General features: G+C 39.4%; 1 protein-coding gene across 1 annotated transcript in view; it reads right to left on the bottom strand.

Moving 5' to 3' along the window:
• Positions 1-24,642, bottom strand: part of LOC309567346 (BPI fold-containing family B member 4-like) — a gene marked incomplete at both ends in the record, with an annotated part of 47,105 nt that extends 22,463 nt beyond the window's left edge. The window contains 8 exons of the mRNA XM_082272761.1: positions 892-1,077; positions 2,906-2,997; positions 8,451-8,511; positions 9,557-9,620; positions 9,699-9,842; positions 16,042-16,146; positions 19,503-20,028; positions 24,525-24,642. Of these exons, the coding sequence (XP_082128887.1) occupies positions 892-1,077; positions 2,906-2,997; positions 8,451-8,511; positions 9,557-9,620; positions 9,699-9,842; positions 16,042-16,146; positions 19,503-20,028; positions 24,525-24,642 (1,296 nt within the window). The remainder of the gene's footprint in view (positions 1-891; positions 1,078-2,905; positions 2,998-8,450; positions 8,512-9,556; positions 9,621-9,698; positions 9,843-16,041; positions 16,147-19,502; positions 20,029-24,524) is intronic.
• Between the last annotated feature and the right edge of the window lie 1,145 nt (positions 24,643-25,787).

The following is a 25,787-nucleotide window of genomic DNA, read 5'->3' as shown; positions in this document are numbered from 1 at the left end:
AGAAGGAACGCAGACACCAATAAACACCCAAGAGGTACTATCTCTTTTCTGCTCAGTTTAAATTGAAAAGTAAATTGCTTTAGATTAAATTCACAAAATTTGATCTAAATGCCCTTTATTTAGGATCTAACCAACATTTCCAGAACACAGTTCCCACTCCTTAACAGGAAAAAACAACATGGTCCTACCTATGCTCTGTCTGACATTATTTATTTCATCATACGTGTAACTTATATTGTCCTGCTTTCTGACAGGTTTACTTTGGCACATCAATAGTAACTGTTGTTAAATAGGACTTGAATTCTGAAAGCGATGCTGATAAAAAGTAAATAAAGGGGAAAGGACTACTCCCAAGTATTGTGCAAGAAATAGGAAAGATGGCTGGACTGGCATGTGAAATACGTTTACTGGCCATCCATGGACTGTGTGTATGTCTTTTTACTACCATGCATTTTTAATGATATAAACTAATAAAGAAGCTGTTTTTATTCCTGGAAGTGCCACCACCTTTCCTTCTTTTTGCACATTGGGTTGGCCGGGGACCAGGCAGGCACCCAGGCTTCTACAGCAACTCAGGATCTTGCAGACTGCCTTGGAGCAGTGTGCACCCTGTGTAGTACTCCCAAGTATTGCCTATAGGCTCCTTGCAGCTGATCTTTCACTCTTTCTGACGTACCTTGCCTTCTTCTGCACAGTATCTCCGTCTGGAAGAAGTTATCTCAGTGTCTTCGATTTACAGCTATTAGACCGCAGAATAGGAGTGCCTAGACAGTCTGATATCACAAAGTTGGAGGAATTTAAATAAAAAGGAGTCCCCTATAATATAGCAAGTCTTCACTTTTTGAGTCCAGATCAATATTACAATGCATGATAAATGAATTGGGTACTTACATCTCCATTTGTTATTTCAAGATCCATTAGACCCTCTTTCTGTAAAGCAGTGAGTACACTGCCCAAGAAATGGGCAGACAAGCCCAGTTGGCTTTCAGATGCTTCTTTCATTGGTGGTAAATATATTTGTTGAACATTACCAAGAGGGTAATCAATTAGTCCACCACCCAGCTGACTCACTACTGTCTGTGAAAAAGCAAAACAATGCAAGTTTAGAAAGTAGGTTCACAAAGAAAAATTAATGGGTTGCCAACGCACCTCAATGGACCTTTTTATTGTACCTGTGTCTTTTTTTTTTCAATGCACCACAACGTGAAATGGGGGCACTACACCCCAGTTCATGTTGTACTTTCAAAACACTTTATTAAAATAAACTGCACACTTACATAGAAGTTAGCATGAAACAGCATGGATAGGGAACACCTGGGACCAAGCAGCTGTAATCAGTGTGAGGCTGTAGACATCACTGAGCAAAACAGAGACTAAAGCCCCGTACACACGCAATGATTATCGGCCGACCGATCGTCCGACTTTTGTCCAGAGGGGTTTTTTGTTGGTTGGAATGTGCCTAGACTGCACACAAATTTTCTCGCCCAACAAAAATCTACTTCTGAAGTGATGTCATGTGTTGGTTTGCTTTCTTTGTGTTTTTTCTTCTCTGAGCATGCCCAGACTTGCTCATAAGATTTTTCCCTGTCGAAATCAGTACTGACTGCACGAAAATCGGCCGTGTTTTGACGGCCAACAAAAATTTTATAGTCTGCACACCAGATTTTTTTCGGCCGAAAAGTCAGAGTCGGTTGTCGGAAGCATCATACTAACAAGCCGAAAATCGGCAGATCGGACGTTGGACGAAAATTCTCTGCCAATTTTCAATGCGTGTGTACGGGGTTTGAGGATGACAGGTAGTCAGCCAGCTCCATGTATGGGTATTGGCAGTGGCATTCTAGGCTGCACATGAGGAGTACAGCTGTCAAAATACCTGGTGTATGTCGGGAGAGCGGGTGTGCATGACGCGTTTTCAGGGACTTGCCCATCTTCTCCAAAATGTAATGTAATACTTGATCCTTTTATTTACAGTGCAGCAATTTTATTTCATTTTCTTGTTTTACTCCCTGTTTCCTGTAGTAACATTTTATTTCCTGATACTCCATTCACACTTGAACGACTCCAAAGTTGCGCCAACTTTGGAGTGCAACTTTGACGCAACTTTGGATGGGTGCAACTTGGATAACACTTGGGCTTTGACTAGTGATAATGGACAACTGTTGCACACAAGCTGCATTCTATAACATTTAGGTACTACTTTCATGCAACTTCTAAGGGTTAACATTGAAGTCTATGGCCCTCAAGTTGCATGAAAGCCGGACCAAAGTAGTGCATGAACTACTTTGAAGTTGCTACAACTTTAAGGCCCCTTTCACACTTGTGTGACTTGTCCTGCAACTTGGGACTGCAAAGACGTGACAAGTCGTACCCCATGATTTCCAATGAGTTCCATTCATATCTGTACGACAAATTCAAAGTAGTCCCTGCACTACTTTGGTCCGACTTTGATGCGACTTGCGGTTGATAGACCTCAAGATTACACAGGCCTTTCTTCAAGTCCAGTCAAATTTGTGGCAAAATCGCAACTAAAAAAACACGACTTTCAGGTCGTACAAGTGTGAAAGGGGCCTAAGTCGTATATATCAATGGTTATCATTGGAAAACATGGGAAATTACTTGTCATGCAAATTTGATGTCCAAAGCTGCACAAGTGTGAATTGAGCCTAAGACATAGAACCCCAAAGTTTGGCTATAAGCTTTTCATTGATCAGACTTTAAGGCAATCTTGATTTAACCCCTGAGATGTAAAGTAGCCCAGATTGTCATGCTTTGCTAATAGTTAAGAGTGAGTCATTTTAATACAACTAAAACACAGTTTTAAAGGTGTTTACCAGAGGTTGATCTCTTACATATGTTTAGTCATTTAATAGTGAAAAGGCAACACTTTACTTCAATGATAACTTACATTCAAATCCAGCTCAATAAATTGGCCAGTTACTATGGGGAGGCTTGATACTGTATACTGAATACTGCCAACTAAGCCAAGAGGAACCATTGCTGCATAAAAGAAATAACAATTAATCATGTTTTTTTTTTTTTCTTTTTTTACATAAAATATATTACTGGTTTTCACAAAATGTTTACCGATTTAGACTGATTTCTTCATTATTTTTTTGGTAGTCCACTGGATTGCAGCATTAGGGCCCAAGTCAAATAAAAACTTGCGTTTTTGTTTTGGAGTAGAGAAGAATTGGAACCACTGTCAATTTTTTTATTGCCATCTGTGAGTTTATCAAGGAAATTTCCATTCACTTCCAGTCAAAAATAAAAACACATTTTTATAAGATGAGGAAAGCCTAGAACCTCTTACTAAGCACGCGACTGATGTAGGGCTACGTTGGTTCGCGCAGGAGGGCCAGCCTGCCGCAGAAATGTGCGGCGGGTGGTCCGGAAGCAGTTAACTATGGCTATTAGTCTTGCGTTAGATGACAGGATCAGAAACACACAACTAGGAGGTAGGGCCTGCATTTGAACAAACATTGCCACACACATATATATATATATATATATATATATATATATATATATATATATATATATATACACATTTCCAAAAAGTGTTGCTATATTTTGCTTTTTGTTGGTTTGCTTGCAATGTACCTAGGGAAAGGCTGTATCAACTGCCAGTCACTATTTTGGGAAAGATACAGAGCCCATTGTAGATGTGAGTATAGAGAGTCATGTGTCCTGTCTGTTCTTTCAGATGGGGAACTCCTAGTAATCTTGTCATCAGTGGGTCAGAAATGGCTTTGACAAAACTGTAAAATAATCAGTTGCATCGTGCAGTTGCGGCCCAAAACTTATCGTTAGATTTCTCTCTCTCCAACTCCCATTTTTTATATGTTGCAACACAATACTGTACAGAAGGGTCTTATATCCAGCTGTGATGCATCTTTACTCTCCATTTATTTGGAGACATATCCCTACAATTCCATGGAACTGTGGCAGCCTGATCTGGGGGAATTACCCAGTGAGCAATGGGAGATGGCACTAAAGGCGGTACATGCTAGTTCTTTAAATACCTCCCAGTATCTTTCGCAACTGTATATTTTGTTGAAGGTACATTATATCCCTCTCAAACTGTTTAAGATGGGACTTTTTCCTGAACCTGCCTGTCTTAAATGTAGTAGGGATCATGGAGATCTAATTAATGTGTTATTGCGCTACCCAATACTACACAGATACTGGGAATCCATCCTTCATACTATTAATCAAGCATTTCAGTTTAATATACTTCTTGATCCTAAATCCTGCTTATTGGGTATTCTCGATGATGTATTACTGGGTGCTTTTGTTAAGGAAGCAGTTTCCAGGGCCTTGTTTCAAGCACGCATAGTCATCTTGCTTCATTGAAAAAGTGCCTCTCCTCCCACCCTTAGAGAATGGGGTAAATTATATGGGCACCATCCTTAGATACGAACGTGTTATTTATTAACACAGAGGATGCCTGGCCAAATTTAAAAAAGTGTGGAATGGCAGAATATTCTAGGACAGGTTCAAGTAGAATTAGTCATGTATAGATTGTTGGGGTAATGTTATGGTAATTTCTGTACATTGTACAGTATATTTCAATGCCTGTATAAATCACGCTATTGGAATTATGCATGCTGTTCCTTGAATTTTTTTAGACTTGACCTCTGGGTTGGGCCGTGGGGCTCAGTCAGCTGGTAGCAATTTCATCCACAAATGGTATTAAGTTTTGACTTGTGTGCTTTTGTAACTCTCTATAACAGAGGTATTTGTGTATCTGCTTGAATCTGGAACCTCGAAGTTTGTGTATATTCAATAATGATTTTTCGATAAAAAACAAAATACAGTAAAACAATGTTCTGAAAGGGGTCTTTCCTAGCTCTCTCTTTAGGAGAAAGGAAATCCTTAGGAAACCCTCCCTCACTAAAAGAGGTGTTTTTTTAGGTCTGCATGCCTGGTTTGATGCTCCTAGGACTGGAGGCCATCACTACTTCGTGTGAGCAGGTTGTGTGCCTGGAGGCCATGTAGACTTTTGAATATTTTCTACCATAGTAATCACAGGAACAGTGACTCACTTGAACCTTTTGTTTTGTGGCTAAAGTGCACTGTGTGATGCTTCTAGCCGACCCATCAACTTCCAGCCAATGAGTTTTAGAAGCCTTTTGTGAGTTCTGAGTATTCTGCATCCTTTGTTCTCCTGTCCTACACCAAGTTCAAGTAAAGCGTTGAGCACTACCTTCAAGTGATAACCTAATTTCCTTCACGGCATAGTGTGATCTATCTTCAGGAGAAGGAATGTCCTCATGGGAAGTATCTCTTGAATACGCAGTATGGTGGTCGTAATAAACCATTAAGAACCTCAAAATCAAATGTAAGAACTGCCACTTAGTGGAAGTTTGGAGCCCCCTCTTATTCACATGCTTCCACAGCACTGAGATGTAATGGCTGTGGGGTAGGGGTCATCTCACACAAACCGCACTCCCAAAACACAGTTACATATATTCACACTCATATAGTGCACATACCGTAGATTCAGTGTACCCTGATACAATTATTTTCATTAGCTGGCCTCTTTCATATTAACAGTGTATCTTGGCAGCTGCCAAAAAAAACCTTTCATCAATGTCAGATAAATTCCATGAACCATTCTAATAATTTCTAGTAAAGAAAGGTATTCTATTTAAATTAAAATTATAATTTTGACCTTAACCAGTAGAGTCACAAACCTTTGCATTTACAAGCCTCTTTCTATGAGTGTGGCAAATGGTTCAAGAAAAAAATGTATTTTTCTAATGTACTTAAAAAGACTAAAAAACATACAGGCAGCGCTAGCAGGTAAAATATATAAATAAGTGCATTAAAAATTTGTATAATGTGAGAAAATGATTAAGATTCTTCTAAAAATTAGGTGCATACAAAATCAATACATATAAATTCATAAAGTGCGACAATAAATATGATCCAGTGTCCAAAATATAATCATATGTAAAGTGCAAGATATATTTAAGGTGCAGTCCAAACAGATATTCTTCCAAAGAATTTGTGGTGCCAGAAAGGTGCTCAAAATCCAAATAAAGTGCCCAAGTGCTCTTCAAGGAAAATCCCCCTATGGGGATGCACTCACCAAATTTAGGATGTGAATGAGCCTTAAGCAAATATGGTATTCCGGTTGAAAGGATAAATGCAGCCTCACGGATACATAAGATCTCCCTTGCCCGGATGGATGGATGGCTGCAATCTCTTACTTTTGGCTCCTTATTAGCTCCTCTCCACTCTCTCCCCAATGATGTAAATTAGAAGAAAGGGAAGAAGCCAAACATCGTGAAGCCCGTAAGGTATTTATTAACATAATCGAGATTAAAAAATGGTACTCACAAAGGTAATGTGTAAATAGGCATTAGTCAGCATAAAACAGCAGAATCCTTCCTTTTTTTTATGCTGACTGTTTTATGCTGACTAATGCCTATTTACACATTACCTTTGTGAGTACCATTTTTTAATCTCGATTATATTAATAAATACCTTACGGGCTTCACGATGTTTGGCTTCTTCCCTTTCTTCTAATTTACATCATTGGGGAGAGAGTGGAGAGGAGCTAATAAGGAGCCAAAAGTAAGAGATTGCAGCCATCCATCCATCCGGGCAAGGGAGATCTTATGTATCCGTGAGGCTGCATTTATCCTTTCAACCGGAATACCATATTTGCTTAAGGCTCATTCACATCCTAAATTTGGTGAGTGCATCCCCATAGGGGGATTTTCCTTGAAGAGCACTTGGGCACTTTATTTGGATTTTGAGCATCTTTCTGGCACCACAACTTCTTTGGAAGAATATCTGTTTGGACTGCACCTTAAATATATCTTGCACTTTACATATGATTATATTTTGGACACTGGATCATATTTATTGTCGCACTTTATGAATTTATATTTATTGATTTTGTATGCACCTAATTTTTAGAAGAATCTTAATCATTTTCTCACATTATACAAATTTTTAATGCACTTATTTATATATTTTACCTGCTAGCGCTGCCTGTATGTTTTTCAGTTTTTTCCTGGTGTTTTACTTGGTGAGCAGCAGCTTCAGGATATAAAAATATATATATTTTTCTACTGTTTTTTATTAATCACAGCGCGGGTATTAATTGACTGTTTTATACTTAAAGAGACTGTCACTTTGCTTACTCAGGGCAAAGTGACATGTTTTCTAGCAAAAAATTACCCTCAACCTATAGTTACCTTTCTTGTGTTCCCTCTACCAAGTCAGAACTAGAAGCAGAGTTGTATAAAGTACTCGAAACCCACACTTGAGTAAAAGTACAAGTGCTCGATCAAAAAGTGACTTGAGTAGAAGTGGAAGTGCTCGATCAAAAAGTGATTTGAGTAGAAGTACTAAAGTATTCAACATTTTTTGTACTTAAGTATTGCAAGTAGTGTTTTTAAAAATTTTGCTACTCAAGTACTGAAAGTAAAAGTACCAGTAGTTTTGAAAAAAAATTGCTACTCAAGTACTGAAAGTAAAAGTACAAGTACTGTGTTATGTAGTTATTAAAGAAAGAAGTCAAAAGTTTGAACATTATATTGTTTTTTATTATTTCAAATGCAGCTACTATTTATACATACAGTAGCATTTATTTTTGTATGCGCTGATAATACACATGTTTTGAGCTTCATGAAACCTGCCATCTACTGTTCTGGCAGTGGTAATTTTTATAATAGTAACGAGTAACTATGCAGCACAAAAAATAAATATTGGAGTAGAAGTATTGAAATCATCAAAAAAATGGAGTGAAGTAAAAGTGGAAGTAGGAGAAAAAAATTCTACTCTAGGAAAGTACAGATACCGCCTTTCGGTACTTAAGTACAGTAGTAAAGTAGTTCTACTTAGTTACTATACATCTCTGACTAGAAGTCATAACCCTATATCAGCTCCATGACATAGAGCTTACTCTGGGTTACACAGCTTACACTTAATCTCAGACAACCGTTCTTGGGCCTAATATTTAGCTGCTCTGGCCCAACACTGCACCTTTACCCTGAGTAGGTAAAATTACTGATTTTATATAAACACATTTCTGAAACTTACATTAAATTTACAGGATCTTTAGTAAAGTCTTTATCACTTTAATGTAAAATGTCACTCACACACAAACCATCTAACAAAGAGGTTTATTTACTAAAGGCAAATATACTGTGCACTACAAGTGCACTTGGAAATACAGTCACTGTAGTTCTGAGGGGAAGATCTGAAATGAGGGGAGCTTCTGCTGATTTCTATTATCCAATCATGTGCAAGCAAAAATGCTGCTTTTCATTTTGCTTGCATGTCCCCCTCAGATCTACAGTGACTGCACTTCCAAGTGCCCTTGTAGTGCACAGTGGATTTGCCCAATCCCACTATGTCATGCCCTTCACTCTAACAACAGCAACATATCATTTAACTTTTTGAGTTAATATGTCTTCACATAGATAACTTACAGTTCACTGACAGTAGAAGGCCATTGGTCAAATCTAGCACTACGTTCAACACCGGACATAGCTGTGGAAGAAAATCAGTCATTTTTTTAGATTTCATGTACCCACTCACAGAGCTTTATAATACAATTAAATGTAAAGCCATCTAAAGGCAAAACCTTTTTTCTGTATAGAGTAGGGGATGTTTAAAACCCTTGTGAGGTATATTATTGATGTCTTTGTCTATTGGGAAGCTTATCCTTCACTTTCTCTTCCAGAGACATAACAGGAGGAAAGGAAATCTCTCCAAAATAAGGTGAAATCTGTTCTTAGACAATTGTCACCATAAAAAGATTTCCCCTTTATTTCTGTTAAGGAGACGCTGGCAAAATTTTGGCTTTTCAATCACTTCCTTTTCAATAACAGTGGTCACTCAGACACATTGCGAGGGCCTTAACAGAGACACATACACCAATAAAAATCTGAACGAAAATGTTTAATACTTTCATACTTTTTCAAAGCTGAAGACGATAGTTTTGGCTTCGGATACGTATTAAATGTCCACCTCTTATTAACCAAAACCCTATTAGTACCTATTCAGCTACCCACACATTGCCTCAAAACCCTTCCCATACACTGTGAGCCTCGGCCTTGGTAATTTGGGATCAAAGAACCTACCTAAATTTGGAAACATTAGAAAATGTGTGACATGATTAAAAAAATACTGATGGCTTTGTGAAATTAAATCCAAAAGCTACACCTACAGTATAACTCATGGGACTTGCATTGCAAGTACATTCAAGCAGACAGGAACTGGGAAATATTATCTTATGACTAATTTTAATAAGAAATATTCACGAAAGAGGACTGGTGGCTGGAATAAAACAAGTGTAACCTTGACTATTTACATAAGTTGCATTATGGTAAGTTTCTTTTCTAAGTTGAGGAAGCAGCTTGTTACAATCCTTTATGGCACCCCGGTGACAATATTGCTTTTTTGTATGCCCTAGCTTTATCAAGAACATGCAAGCCAACTAGCTAACATTTTTTTTTTTAATTAAAGAGGCCTCCAAAACAATTTACTACATGTAAAACATGGTTAATGGTTATGGTCCAGACCAGACTCTTACCACTCCTGGTAAAACGCCTTGAAGAAGATTTCTGACAAGTCCATCCAAAATCCCTGATAGCAGTCTAGGTAGAGATACATAGTTTATATGGTCATTGGGATGCTAATACTTAGTGCCAAAGTATAGGATTGTTGCCACTCACCCCCTAAGTAGCCTGATATTTACACCGCCCAGAAGTGCGTGACAGTCCTCAATAACCAAACGAGGAACTCCTGATGTCTCTTGCGTAAGTCTTGTTCTTGCTGTGATATTTACTTCAACCAAAATATCAAGGAATCCTAACAGGCTTAAAAAAAATTCGAAACTGAGAACTATTTACAGCTAAATGTGGTATTATCCCCTATCCTTGTTATTTCAGAAAAAAACACATCCCATACAAAAAACTCACTTCTTGTGGAATTTCACTGCCTCCAACAGTCATATGCAGGTGGCTGATTAGTAATAGGCTTTGTTAATCTTTTTTTTTCATGGAAGAATCCCTGAAATAATTATTAAATCTATAACTCAGGGAACATTAGCTTCATCACACTGAAAAGCAATGAGAGAAAGGCCCCCTTACACAGGTTGTCAATGGAAAGAATGCCCTGTTATACAGTCAGTGAAAAAATTGCCTATTACAATGGTGGTCATTGTAGTGATCCCTAACATTTGGGGACAGTGGGACAAATGTTCTTTATATTGGTGAACAGTAGAAAGAATGTTCCCCTTACAGACAGCTAACATGGTCATTGGTGTATTTCCTTACTTCCCTGCGAAACAGGAAAAGCCCCATTTTTTTGGCTTTGCCAACTGCTGTTGGTGCCAGAACTAAGCAGACACCACTCAGACAGAAGATCAGTCCACCACTGCTCACTGTTCATGGAACCCCTAGCAACCTCTAGAGGAACCCTTGGGATACCTGCACCCTGATTGAAACTGGTGGATCAGAATGCATCAGAAAAAAAAACTATGGAAAATGGCATATAAAATTGGCTTAATGCTGTTCATTGCCCCCCCAGCGAACCCCCCTTCTCCCCCCCCCCCCTTTTTCCTACTCCACCTCCCTACGTGATTTGTTCTGGCACCAACAACACACCTGTTTGAGCCTGTCAAGAACTACAGAGTGCACCCCGCAGGCTCCCTGGTTTGGCCTGCTTTTCCTGGTTTTACTTATTGTATCCTCTGTTTCCCCCGTCTAGTTGCATTACCATGTGGATTATCGCACACATTTATCCCTTCTCACGTACTACCGAGCTACTGGGCTTTGTTCACCCTTGCTTCTCCTGCTGCTTGGCCGCGCCTCCCCACCTGGGCACAGAGTGTTCCCTTTATGGGGTGCCTATGGGTTGGCTACGCCGGTTGCAGAGTCCTGACCACAGCCCCCCTGGTTGCCTCTTATCCACCTACTCCTAAGTTTGACCCATGGTTATTGTAGCCATTATTTTGTTAGCACATCTGGCTTGTACTTATCTTGTCACTCTGTTTACCAATTGTTGTTACCTGTTTACTTTGTTCTCCAATAAAATGTTTGAACCAGAAAATGGGCTTAATGTGATACCAAAATTGTCCTTATTCTCCAAAAATAATCCCTATACATCAACTTCTTAATGGCCCTGTAATCGATTTTTCATTCAATTGTTTCATTCTCTGAGTTCCTATCTCCCTATAACATCCTCTATGAGCTCCCAAAACTCTCCCTTCTATCCTCACTTCTGTTTGTTTGGAATGAGCAGTGCACATTAGTTCGGGTCTTGTGTACTGCTTTTTGAACACTGCAAATCTCATAGTCAGGTTCATAGTTCCTAGTCTATCTCAAGAGTGAGCAGGAGAGGGTGGCTACATTCCTACATACAATGGGACCATAGAGAACCATTCATAGGAAGGGAAAGTCCACACCTTTATTGATTGATCTTTAAACAATATGTCAGACAACAATCACCTTCAAGTAAAAGCAAACATTACCATACACAGCTTGGCTGTGAACACCCCATATTAGCATAATATAGCATAAAGTCTTGTATTAACCATAAGTTCAGGACAGCCATCATGACATGTGGATGCTGAGGATCTCTAAGAGGCAATGTGCCCGACTCTATAAAATTTTATCGAAACTCCACCTGTCCAGTCATTTTGAGGTCAAACAGCACGTAGGCCTTAATAAAGGTGGAGTATTTGAAACCCAGAAATGTGTTGGCTGTTCTTTTCCATTCTAATGTTAATTACTTTTAGTAGGTAAGTAATTTAGTATTATTCATTACTTTTTGGATTTCTCTCAGGACCACCTTTGTTTGGGGTGCTGAGTTACAACCTTACCAAAGCTAGTCAACCTAACTGATAAAATACAGTATTTCATTTAGAATACCAAACATTAACAGGAGATCTAGTGCCTCCTGTACATGTAATCCCATTTCTACACAGAGACAGTGCAGAACAGGGGGCGGTAAGTCAGCAATGTGGAAAAGATATGCTGCAGAGAGACCATAGACCATTTATGGTAACTAGTTATTGATTTCTACCCTTTTTTGAGTGCTCCTTCCAGAGTTCAGATCCTCTTTTTCTCCTACTCCATTGACTCTAATTTCCTATATATTTACCAGCTGAATTGTCTGACCCCCCCTACTCCACAGCTACTTTTAGACAGATCATATGGCTGTGCTAGATCCACCTGCTGAATAATTGATCTAACGAAAGATTATAAGAATAAAGATCTGATTATTTTATAGTTAACAATAGAAATCAGCTAGGAAAGTCTATCAGATTCATTTTACCTGAATTAGGCACTGCCAGAGAAAAAGCAGTAGCTAGGTGTGATAGATTCCCCAGAAAATACATTTACAGTGGGGATCGAAAGTTTGGGCACCCCAGGTAAAAATTTGTATTAATGTGCATAAAGAAGCCAAGGAAAGATGGAAAAATCTCCAAAAGGCATCAAATTACAGATTAGACATTCTTATAATATGTCAACAAAAGTTAGATTTTATTTCCATCATTTACACTTTCAAAATAACAGAAAACAAAAAAGTGGTGTCTGCAAAAGTTTGGGCACCCTGCAGAATTTATAGCATGCACTGCCCCCTTTGCAAGGCTGAGACCTGCCAGTGTCATGGATTGTTCTCAATCATCGTCTGGGAAGACCAGGTAATGTCAATCTCAAAGGTTTTAAATGCCCAGACTCATCTGACCTTGCCCCAACAATCAGCACCATGGGATCTTCTAAGCAGTTGTCTAGAAAACTGGAACTGAAAATAGTTGATGCTCACAAAGCTGGAGAAGGCTATAAGAAGATAGCAAAGCATTTTCAGATGTCAATATCCTCTGCTCGGAATGTAATTAATTACAGATTAGACATTCTTATAATATGTCAACAAAAGTTAGATTTTATTTCCATCATTTACACTTTCAAAATAACAGAAAACAGAAAAATGTATGATCAAATCAAAAAATAGATCAAAATATTTGATGCCTTTTGGAGATTTTTCCATCTTTCCTTGGCTTCTTTATGCACATTAATACAAATTTTTACCTGGGGTGCCCAAACTTTCGATCCCCACTGTAGAAGGTCCTGATTTTATGATCTCTATTTCAATGGAGACTTTTCGGGAGGCACAAGCAAACTAACAGCTTTCATAGAAATCATGTAGTTGTTCCCAAACTATACATACAACCATTATATCCAAATAATCTTTACCAAATTATATTTCTGTCTGCATAAAACTCTATGTAGCTAGACAGATCTGGGACATCCGTGTTTCTGGGCCTCACAACAGTCTCATGATCTGCTATGGCTATAGTTTTATATTTAATGTCCAGGTTGATCAGGGTACCTAAAAAGCATTCCCTGATCCAACTGTAACTTGCTTGAATGCACAAACATTCTCTTTAGCCACCTTTAGTCAATATGCATAACGGCTCCTTAAGGCCTAAGTGTAGCTGAAATTCAAAACAGAAAAATAAGCACAAGGGACATAATCTACAGTCAGCAGGATGTGTCCCCTATGCTGGTTCCTCTTCTTTTAGTTAAACTTTATCTCCATCCCTGACTCCCTGTCCATACCCATGCTGCTGTCAGTTTCCAGTGCAGTGGGAGATAATACAACTAAGGGGCAGTCAATCAAAGGCTTTCACAAAGAGAGCCTGATTATGCCCGTCCCTTCCGCCTAGTTCAGTCATTGATAGAAACCATACTATAGCCTCTATGAATGGAAAGAGATTTATGAATGGAGGAAAGGGTGGTGGGGGTTTATAGCTCTCTCCCTTCTATTTATAGAAGCTGTAGTATGGCTTCTGTGAATGGTGCAGCTGGGCAGAAAAGGCAGGTATAGTCAGGCTCTTTTGATGAGAGCCTGTGGTAGTCCCTTAGTTGTATTACTCCCACTGCACTGGAATATTATTGTGGTGGGGGTATACTTGGGTTAAGATGAGCAAGTGGTTGGAGATTCAGCAAATATGCCTGTCTAGTTAGAGGCTCAGGGAAATATCCCAAACACATGAGTGCCTCACATGAGTTACTTTGGGCTCCTAAACATAGAACTAACTGCAGAGACTAGTAAAAAGTAAATTGGGACTTCCTGTTGCCTCAGGATCTTCTCCAGGTAAACTGAATAAAATTATGAAATAAAAACTTTTAAAAACAAATTAAGTTTTTACCTTTCAAAACCGTCTGTTTATCTTTTATGTTAATATGGATTTATAGTACCTTAGACAGTTAGGTACAAAGCTTGACCTAACAGTGAAACCAATAACTTTCCCTTTAGCTACAAGAACACTTTTGCTCTCTACAGAATGCTGATAAAGTAACTGGTGTTTTCTCTATTAGTATGACTACTGTAAGTGTTTTCTCTACTCCAAAGACTAAACATTAATTATGGAATAAAGAATAAAAAGCCAATCAAAAAACAAGTGCTCTAATGCAATGGAATATCCTTTACCCAATATCGTGTTAGAGCCGGTTCACACTAGCGTGACTTGTCAGGCAACTTGTTAGCCTGACAAGTCGCGCTCCCTCGCGGTCCATTGACCGCTACAGGACCCGTTCTAATAGGAGCAACACAAGTCGCGGTCCTGTACTATTTTGGGGCGACCTCAGAGTGACTTGCATAGACTTCCATTATGTAAAGTCCCTGCAAGTCGCTCCGAAGTCGTGGTGCATGGTAATGCACAAGTCGCCCCCCAAGTAGTAAGGAGTCGTGTCGCCTCAGTGTGAACCGGCTCTTAGGGCTAGGCACAAAAATGGAATCATTTTGGAAGAAAGACTGATACATACTCTGGCTATGAGGATTAAAGAAACTACCGGTTGGTATAATGCTATTCAGCATTAATTATCTGTAAAGCGAGGTACCCTTTCAAGCAGCTCAATAATCATTAAACAACTATATAGCATAACCTCAGAAGATACAGTGTGCAGATCACACCACTCCTTGGAATTTAATTGCATAATCCAGCTATTAAATCCAATTTTTTATATATCAATTAATCACAGCTCTGTTATGCTTTGTAGCTTTTACTAGAAAGAAAAATAAAAAAAACGTTACTTGGTATGATTTATTCCATTTAAAATAGTTGTTAGAAAATAGGAATCTAAGTAATGGTAGCGCTCAGACATCTTGTCAGAATCTCCCTACTCAGTGGCATATGAAGGGTGAGGTTTCGGGAGCAGCCCTCCCGGGTCCAGGTAAAAAAATGGGAATATTCAAGGGCATTGATTTTCTGTCAAGTGGCGACTGCAGAGTACTGGTGCTGCTGTCAGTGGGCTGAACCAGTGGCACAGGACCAGTGTTGCATAATTCCTAAAGTAAGTAACCACTGACACCGATCTTCTTTTAAGATGTCTATAAAGGGGCACCAATATAAGGAGGCATTCTTACAGCTGACTACCAATATGACAGACCATTCTTTCCACTGACCTCCAATATAGAGGGAATTCTTCTCATTAACCACCTAAGGGAAATTCCTCCTCTTTTTGCCCACCAATGTAAGGAGGTCCTTCTTCCTCAACTCACTTCAAAGGGCTTTTTTTCCATAGATCACCAGTGTAAAGGACATTCTTCTCAATAATCACTAATGTAAGAGGCATCTTTCTTCCAGTGGCCACAAATATTAGTGGATCCTTCTCCCTTTGATCACCAATGTAAGAGGACACTTCTCAACTGATCCAAAACATGAGAAAGCACTTTATGGAGAATTAGTGCATGGAGAACTTCTCCAATTACCTACCTAGTGTAAGTGGATGCTACACTGACCACCAATGTAAAGGGACACTTTTTTCCATTACCCAAAAATATAAGGTGGCACTTTTTTCTTACGACCAATGTCACTACCTGCTTTTTTATTGTGGGTAATATTATTATTTATAATATTATTTCAAAAATAGTTCCATGTGTCAAATACTGTAGGTACCTCATTGATCCTGCTGTATTAGATACTTCTGGACTAAACTGTTGTTCATTAGTTAAAATTATGAGATTATAGTTCATAGTTAATATAAAAACATAAACATCTGCTCTTACCTGTTACCATTAATTGCCACTTTTGTATATAAATTAAGATGAACACCAATTCCTGGCAGGAGTCGTAAAGAAACTTGTGGAAGAGTAAGGTCTATAATTCTTAGGCTGGTATGAATAAAAAAATAAATAAATAAATTGCAGAACAATTGATTCAAAGAGTAATATGATGCAGATTAATGTGCAATGTAATGGAAATGAAAAAAAAAAAAAAAAAAGAAGGAAAACAAGACTAATAAGTATAAAAAGAAATGGGATAGCAAGAAAAAGCATGCATCTTAGCTCTTTCATGCCCAGATGCTTAGGAGAAAATTTGCAGTATTGGTATGTGTTCATTAACTCCCCAATGACTAATTTACCTACCTAAATAATTTTTACATTTTAGGGACATATAAGGATTAATTTGGGACAACATCTGAATAAAATGTTTCTCTGGTCTCTTTAGGCTGACAAGTAGAAAAAAGGTGTACACACCCACACACATAAATATGTATACTTTATTAATTACCGTCTTTTCCGGCGTATAAGACGACTGGGCGTATAAGACGACCCCCCTAATTTTCATCTACCGGTAATACTTATACTTAGGTTACCTTGGAGATATTATACTCGGCGTATAAGACGACCCCCCATTTTTGGGGGATTTTTTTGAGGTTCAAAAGTAGTCTTATACGCCAGAAAATACAGTATATATTTTTTCAATACTATAATTGCATCAGACAATTACATTATTAGACAGAGGCACACTGCTATCTACAGGCTGCAGTGGCCTATGTGGACTCAAACCAATATTTTTACAATAAAACCTTCCATTTGCATGTGATACTTATGTCATGTCTGACATAGTGATCACATGATGGGGAACCACTCAAACTGGTTCCTGATCATCAGTGGGGACTGAAGCTGTCAGTGGCAGCTACCTGTGACAGCAAGCAGCCACACAGAGTATCTGCTGCCCCTTCCCTCGAAGAAGGTATGCATGTTAGGAGCATGAGGTACCCTGTGTAAATAAAATATTAGATGTTTATAAATTAAAGTCCCATGTGATATGTTCAAACAATCTTTATGTGTTCCATTTCACCAAAACGAAAAACTGGACCCTTAAAATATATCCACCACTGTGCTCCAAGTGATTTCCACTCCCCCCCATAAGGTCATACCTCCGGAGGAAGTCGAAACGACGAGACACGTCAGGGAGGGGCTATATGGCAACCAGAAGTAAAGTCAACATGCTGAACCAGACATGACAGGGACCAGAAGTAACACGGGAAGTACGTTTCGTGAGATGCGCTGTTTACTTACCACAGGGTTCTGGTGTGGCAATGGCAATTGACCCATTAATAAGCATTTGTTTTATATTTATATATGAGTGCGTTTTTATTGGCTATATGTTTTAAATAAAGCATTTTAAAATAGGATTACACTATGTTGGCCATTCCTAGCTCTGATCCTTAGTTTACCCTTATTTGTGTGGAGCCGACAGAGATTTATTGGAAGTGGAGCCATTTTTAAAGAATTTTAATGAGAACCTCTATTTTATATATTGTCAGTGAGTATGGTATCTTATGGGGAATGGAAATCACTTGGAGCACAGTGGTGGATATCATTTGGGGATCCTGTTTGGTTTTGATGGAAAAGAACATGTGAAGATTGTGTTAACATTTAACATGAGACTTTTATTTATGAACTTCCAATATATTATTTACATAGTGGTGTTAATTTTTGTCACATGTTTCTCCCCCCCTCCCTTCCTCTTCCCTTCCCCCTTCTCTTTTTCTCCCCCCCCCCCCCCTCCTCTCCTCTCTTCCCCCCTTTCTCCTCTTCCTTTTCCCCTTTTCTCCTCCCCTTCTTTCCTTTCCTCTTCTATCCTTTTTTTCTTCTCTCCCTTTTTCTTTTCTTCTTTCTTTTCTTTTTTCTCTCATTTTTCTCTGTTCTTCTTTTTTGGAGACTGCATTATTAGCTTTCCCATTTTCCAATATATATATATATATACACAGGTCTGTCTAATCTACGGTAGCGGAACCTTTCCTCCGTTCATTTCTTTTTACAACACTATGTGTAAGGAGGATACGAGAATTAAAGGTAACTCACATGTTAATACAATTACTTTTCACCTATATATACTAGCTATGATCTTTCTGACATATTCCTTGCTTTTTGTCCTTTTCCTTTTTCTTTTGATCTAAGGCAATACTGATTATCCCTTCATTTTTCTTCACCCAGATACCCTTCTCTGGCCACTGGCCGTATGAGATCCTCGTGGGATAGGTTCCGGAGGGTTTCTCAAGAACATTACTAAGAATTGATTACTTCCAGCTGGTTATATTGCTTGTTGCTCCCCTTCTTCCCCCAATTACGTAGGGGCTTTCTTTGTCTCTGCCTCTTACCCCCGGGCGCGGTTCCCATTCAATATTGCGGCTTCCTAACCGCAATAGTTTTTTTAGACACGCGGTCTTGAACCCCTGGAAACTGGATACGTGGTGCATATACACACTTCCTTACATCTATATTTTATCAGAGACAACCAATGCAATGTATATACATATCCTTTGTTTTCTGTACTGTACATGATTATGGTATTATGAATTTAAACTTATTTATATTTTCTCTGTTCATAATTAGAAGTGTATCCCAAATCGACCTTTTGGATAAAGGGTCCTTACCCGAAACGCGTCAAGGTCCCACTTTGGGAGATCATCCACCATTTTCGTTTTCCCAGTTTCCCTCCTGGTGCATTCAGACCGCATGTAATATGTATTGTTCTTGTTTTTATTCTATACTGTATGTTCACACAAAGTAACTTTTTACCTGTTCAATAAATTGCATTTACTCTCTACATTCGTGCATATACTCTCCTTATATAAAAAAATCTTTGTTAGATGGTTTTCTGCCTAAAAAGTCCCGAATCCAGGGGACCCCCCTTTCTTCCATGTTCAGCACTGGGTGATTAGTGCTAAGAAAATTTTGTGTAGCCCTACCTAATAGTGTAAGGACATTCACATTATTTATGGTTGTATTTTTGCAGTATGCTGTGCCTGATGCTTGATCTTAGATAATGCTGGATCTAGATAATGCTGTCATCTACTGCCTGCACGGACTGCCCCCCCCCCCCCCAATATTTTGACTTTTGTATAAATACTCTCCTGCAGCTCTTCTACCAATGCCTGATCATCTTTACTATTTCCTTTACTCAGTTCCTGTGCCATTAGGACAGAAATTATATTATCGTGTTCTAAGACTTTGGGGCAACCAGATACCAGTAGGCATGCCTGCCATAAGGGTAAAAGGGACTGCTAAAGGCAGAAGAGAACATTTTTGCCCTTAGCTTTGGGGCAAGTGTTATAAATAATTTATATTTAAAGTTTAGTTGCTTTTTAAAGACTTGTACTCTAAAATTAGACTTTAATATAAATATACATGAATTGTAGAAAAGCAGCAATATAGCTCTAGTGTATATGCCTTACCCGGTTATCCCTTGGACTGTGTTTAGGATCCCTCCATTGCCAAGTATTCCAAGAAGGCCTCCTCCTCCAAGCAGTCCACCCAGCAATCCTCCATTTCCTAGGATGCCACCATTATTATGAGGACCTGGACCATTACCACCTCCTCCTCCCCCACCGCCAAGAAGGCCTCCAAGAAGACCACCAAGAAGCCCTCCACCTCCTCCACCACCACCACCACCACCAAGTACTCCCCCTAAAAGACCTCCACCACCCCCACCACCATCACCACCACCACCACCACCACCACCACCACCACCAAGAACTCCCCCTAAAAGACCTCCACCACCCCCTCCTCCACCAAGCACACCACCTAATAAGCCACCCCCTTGTCCACCTCCCAAAACACCACCCAAGAGTCCACCACCACCTCCTCCACCACCACCAAGAAGTCCACCAACCAGCCCTCCCACCAGGTCCCCACCACCACTACCCGATGGGACTTTCATATTGTTTTGGGAAGTCTTTCCTTTCATTTGTCCAGAAACAGCTGAAAAATGAAGAAAAGTAAAACATTTAAGTGATTCTTTTTTTTTAATAACAGCATTTTAATACAAGTAGAAATGTATACCAGTTGCTCTGATTTAAATTCTTCTATAGGAGGAAAACTATTTGGAAAAAGAAAATTCCCTTCCTCCATATTCATCACTCAATTATCAAATTAGATTGGTAATGGAAAAATGTTGAAGGTTTGTATCCAACTGGCTTCTTACAAGAGAAAGATCTACTTGCCAATGTTTTATTATAACAGCTCTACTTTATTTGACTTTATTTTTATGATTTAAAAATGATTTAAAAATAAATAAAACAGGGAGAAGCAAACCATCTAATAATGATTAATATGAGGGGAGAAGATTTGGGATTATAGGTGCAGATATTTTACCGAAGTTTTGGCAAGGAACCTTTTACCAGTTTTTGGTGCTTACATTCATTTTGTAATAGAGAGGGATTGATTTACTAAAACTGGAGAGTGCAAAATTTGGTGCAGCTCTGCATAGAAATCAATAAGCTTCCATTTTTTTTTTTATCAAAGCTTAGTTTAACAAGCTGAAGTTAGAAGCTTAATGGCTACCAAGCACAGATTTTGTACTCTCCAGTTTTAGTAAATTAAGCCCAAAATGTTTTACAGAATGCTTTATTTGTATTTACATATATTGTTGTAAGTGCCAGAAGCTGGTAGTCTGTTCAGCTTGCTGTGATCTAGTGATGGGCCTAACACCCCCCTGTTCGGTTCGCACCAGAACATCTCGAACAGGGGAAAAGTTCTAGCGAACATGCGAACTCTAATAAAGACTATGAGACACAAACATGAAAAATCCAAAGTCCTCATTTTAAAGGCTTATATGCAAGTTATTGCCATAAAAAATGTATAGGGACCTGGGAACTGCCCTGGGGGACATGCATCAATGCAACTTTTTTTTTTTTTTTTTTTTACGTTTTTACAAGAGCAGTGATTTTTATGATGCTTAAAGTGAAACAATAAAAATGGAAAATTCCTTCAAATATCATGTCGGGGGGGGGGTACCTTTTAATGTGCCTGTAAAGTGGCGCATCTGTACAATGTATGTAGCCTGTTGCAGCAATACTGACATTTCTAGAGGAAAAATGTAATTTAAGCTTGCTCGCGGCTGTAATGTATTGCCACCTCGCGGCAATACAGAAAAAAAAATGGCGTACGGTCTCCCCCCCCCCCTCAGTCCATGCCAGGCCCTTCAGGTCTGATATGTATTTTAAGGGGAACCCTACGTCACAATTTTAAAAAAAAATGGTGTGGGGCCCCCCCAAAATCCATACCGGACCCTTTCCTGGACATGCAGCCTGGCAGGGCAGGAAAAGGGAGGGGACAAGTGAGCCCCCCTCCTGAACCATACCAGGCCACATGCCCTCAGCATGGGGGTGGGTGCTTTGGGGCGGGGCCCCAAAGCACCTTGTCCCCATATTAATGGGGACAAGGGCCTCTTCCCGACAAACCTGGGCTGTGGTTGTCGAGGTCTGTGGTTGGGGGGCTTATCAGAATCTGGAAGCCCCCTTTAACAAGGGGGCCCCCAGATCCTGGCCCCCCTATGTAAATGGGGTGCGGGTACATCGTACCCCTACCCATTCACCAGTAAAAAAATAAACACATAAGACAAGTCCTTTATTCGACCCAAAGGGCCTGGTACAGATTTTGGGGGGGGGGACTCCATGCTGTTTTTTTTTTCAATTCTGTCATGTGGTTCCCCTTAACCACTTAAATACAGGGCACTTCCCCCCCCCCCCCCCTTCGAGCCCAGACCAATGTTCAGCTTTCAGTGCTCCTTGGCATCCATGGGAAATATTGGTTAGCTTGGCACGGCACTACTCTTTAACATTGGTGTCTATGGGAAATATAGGACAGCTTGCCTTGGCACTGCTCCCTGTCTTTAACATTGGCGTCTATGGGAAATCTTGGTCAGCTTGGAGTGGCACTGCTCACAAACTATAGGTGACAGGGACACAAAACTTAGGGAGCACCGAGAGGAGACCCAGGACTACAACATATACATACATTTTAAAAGTGGAGTATGCCTGTACACTACACTGCTCAACACACTATCCACTAACTATCTGCCTAATCTCTATTATAACACACTATACACGGCTGTCGTGTCAGCAGCAGCCTTATATAGTGTGGGACGTGGACTTAGTCCCTGAGCCATGATTGGCTAAAGGCACCCTGCCTTTGGCCAATCATGGCTCTAACAGGACAGTGTGCTTTGATTGGCCAAAGCATACAGGTCAGGTGCATGCTTTGGCCAATCATCAGCAATCAATGCACTGCAAATGCGGAGTGTATTATGGGGCCCCCCATATGTTAGTGTGTGCAGTGAACACACAAACAGCTAATGTTCGAGTCAAACTTACGTTCAACTCGAACATGAAGCCCATCCCTACTGTGATCCAACCAAAACTTAGATATCAATGATGGTAACAGAGATCAATAAACTCCTTCATAGCTCATTCTCAAAATTCTCTCCACAAGGGTCTTTCTATCTACCGTATAAAAAAAAAAAAAAAAAAAAAAACATGTGAAATAGTATGCCTTAATTAAGTTAGCTTTTTAAAGTCTACCTAAAGCTAAAATAGTTTTTTTTTTATTATGGGTATGGAGTGTGAAGTTTTAGCCTCTCAGGACTTTTTTTTTTCACTGCTCCTTTAAAAAGTTTTTTCATTGATACATGTCCCCCATGGCAGTTACTAGGTCCCCATAACTTGCATAGAAGCTTTTAAAATGAGGACTTTTGATTTGTCATGTTCGTGTCCCATAGAATTTAGTAGATTTTGCATGTTCGCTAGAACTTTTCCCCTGTTCGAGATGTTCTGTTGCGAACCGAACAGGGGGGTGTTAGGCCCATCACTAATTGTTACTTCCCATTTGAATTCCCATTTCCTGCTGAGGAGCTGCTGGTGACTGTGTGTGCTATTCCCATCCACCTGTGGATCCATCCATCCTGCGAACTTCTCCTTGACATTCCTTACCACTAAGGACTTTATGGACTAATTTTTACCTAATTTGTTTTGAGTATATTTTTGTTTATCTTTTTGTTTTTTGTTCCCCCCTGTTATTGTTTTTACTATCACACTGACCCAGGCGCCCTCTTTATGCTGTTTTTGTTTCTGTCCGTGTCTGCTCTGCAGAAACTGAATGGACACGGACGTGTCTCTGCTCTGATCAGCAGAAGATCTTTGAGCTGATTGGAAAGGAATCCACCCCTTCTGATAGGGTCCTAAAGGAGTTAAATATCTTTACACAATTTCAATTATCCAGTCATGTGAAAGTAAAACCCTTTTTTATCTCAGATATTTAAAGTGAACGGAAATTTACTTTTCACATAATTGAATAAATAAAGTGAATCTCCACACTGTTCATTTGTTCATTTTCTCAACTTTTTTAGCACATACTGTATATGTCTAATTACATGTCTCTGTTATATATTTACTTAGTCTGAGAGATTTACTTTTGTTTCAATAGATATTCTGTATGTTGGACATATAGTTTGTTTTTGACAGCTTGAATACAATATGACATTTTAATGGTTACCGTACTTTAAATAAGACTATTATTCTTATAGTCCCAGATATTGAGAGGTTTTATAGATTTGTACACATTAACCACTTTACCACCGGAGGATTTTGCTGTCTTACGTCCAGGCCACTTTTTGCGATTCGGCACTGTGCAACTTTAACTGACAATTGCGTGGTCATGCAACGCCGTACCCAAACAAAATTTACGTTCTTTTTTTTCCCACAAGCAGAGCTTTCTTTTGGTGGTATTTGATCACCTGTGCGATTTTCATTTTTTGCGATATTAATTAAAATGCGACAATTTTGAAAAAATAACAATATTTTTCTACTTTGACAGTTAAAAAATATCCAATATATTCAATTTTTGTCATATATTTAGGCCAAAATGTATTTAGCTACATGTGTGTGGGGGGAGGTGACTGAGTGACACAGGGACAGATCGCAGGTTCAGCTATGCTGAACCTTGCAATCTGACCCTGCCTGTCACTTAGGAGAACCGCCCACTTTGTTTACACAAGCGGGCGGATTTCCACATTAGATCCCCGATGATCGGGGAAGAGCGGCGGTGACCCTTGGCCCGACTCCCGCTGTAACTGAATACAGCGGGAGCGAGCCTCCGGCGGCACATGCGCGCCGCCGAGAGGGGGGAATGTATGGTGACGTAGGTCTACATCGCCAGACGATAACGAGCCACTTTGCCGCAGTACAGTCAACGTGACTGGTTGGCAAGTGGTTAAAGCTACCATATACATTTGGATTATCAAACAATAATTTAATTGTAACAGGTACTTTAGTAGCAAATATTGACTTTGCTGAACATACATTTTTAAGAATAAACATTTATTTTGCTCATTGAACAGCCTCTCTTCCTTTATTAAATGAAACCCAGAGTATAATTCAGACCTTTTGTTTTGGGAGTAAATATGAAAAGGTATATCTTACCATCATTTATTGCTCCTTTAGCCAGTCGTAATACAGCTCCCTTACTTTTAGCGCTACTAACACAATGAGCTTGTAGGAGAAGACAACATATAAAAGAGACACGCCACAGCTTAAACATCTTTGTAAGGAATAAAGCTAAAAGAGAAGCACAAAATCCACATTACCATTTGAAATAAGATAACACAAACAACAAAGTTTGAAATTAACTTATTAATCCATATTTATTCATGGCATGAATGGAAAAACCTATCAGATAAAACATATTCTAAGAAATGTACATTCTATGAAAGTGACTTTCTTGCTTTCTGCTCAGATTAAAGTAAATGGTGGCTACTACTTGATCACTGCTTTATTATCAAAGCAATAAAAGAACTGTTATTTTGGAAAGGCAAAAAATATTTAGATTTAGGGTGACATGTTCAAGAGCAGAAGGCTGTCCTCCTTGCATCTCAGGCGGACTCTGTTTTTCTCAGCGGGGGATTGATCTGCCGATTCCCCGCTTAGCAAGCGGATGACAGCTGTGTCTCCTCGCTGTGTGCAGAGACCCAGCTGTCAGGTCCCCATTCTTCTCTATGGGGGAATCAGATGGGAATGGACCGTCTGTCCATTCTCATCCGATCCAATCCACCAGATGGATGGAAAAAAGGGTTTGACAGATTGGATCGGATGTTAGCGGACATGTCTCCTCTGATATCCGATGCCCCATAGAGATGCATGGGGTGTCCGTTCAGATCCGCCAAAAAAACTGACAGGCGGATCTGAACGGACTGCGTGCGTGAAAGGGGCCTAAAGGAGGATTTCAAAATAAATCCAGTCTAAAATCTGAAATTCTTAATATAAACCTAGATAGCAAAGAAGAACATGCTCTGAAATCCCATTTTCCATATACCTGGGCAAAATCCAAATTAAAGTATCTAGGGATATATATAATGCCACAAATAGAAAAACTATAGCAGACTAATTATATACCCTTATTAAATGAAATAAAAACAGATATAGGGAAATAATCAAATTTCATAGGTTGGAAGAATAAACGTGGTCAAGATGTTTCTGCTGCCTAAGATCCTATATAAGTTCTCAATGCTACTAATAGATATAAAGGTTTAAGAATTGTAGCGTCATCATTGCGTATGACGAAACGTACGTCGGGTGTCCTCATTGGTGGAGGCGGACGCATGCGCAGTGGAGGACGACGGCGGCCATCTTTCGGGTTGGAGAGAAGTTACATGTGGAGACACTAAACGCTGCTGCCACTCTGCCTAA

The sequence above is a fragment of the Pelophylax lessonae genome, assembly GCF_965119305.1.
Source record: "Pelophylax lessonae genome assembly, chromosome: 11".
NCBI classification, from domain to species: domain Eukaryota; kingdom Metazoa; phylum Chordata; class Amphibia; order Anura; family Ranidae; genus Pelophylax; species Pelophylax lessonae.
Note: the sequence above shows the minus strand (reverse complement) of the source record. Positions and strands in the feature narration are given on the sequence as shown.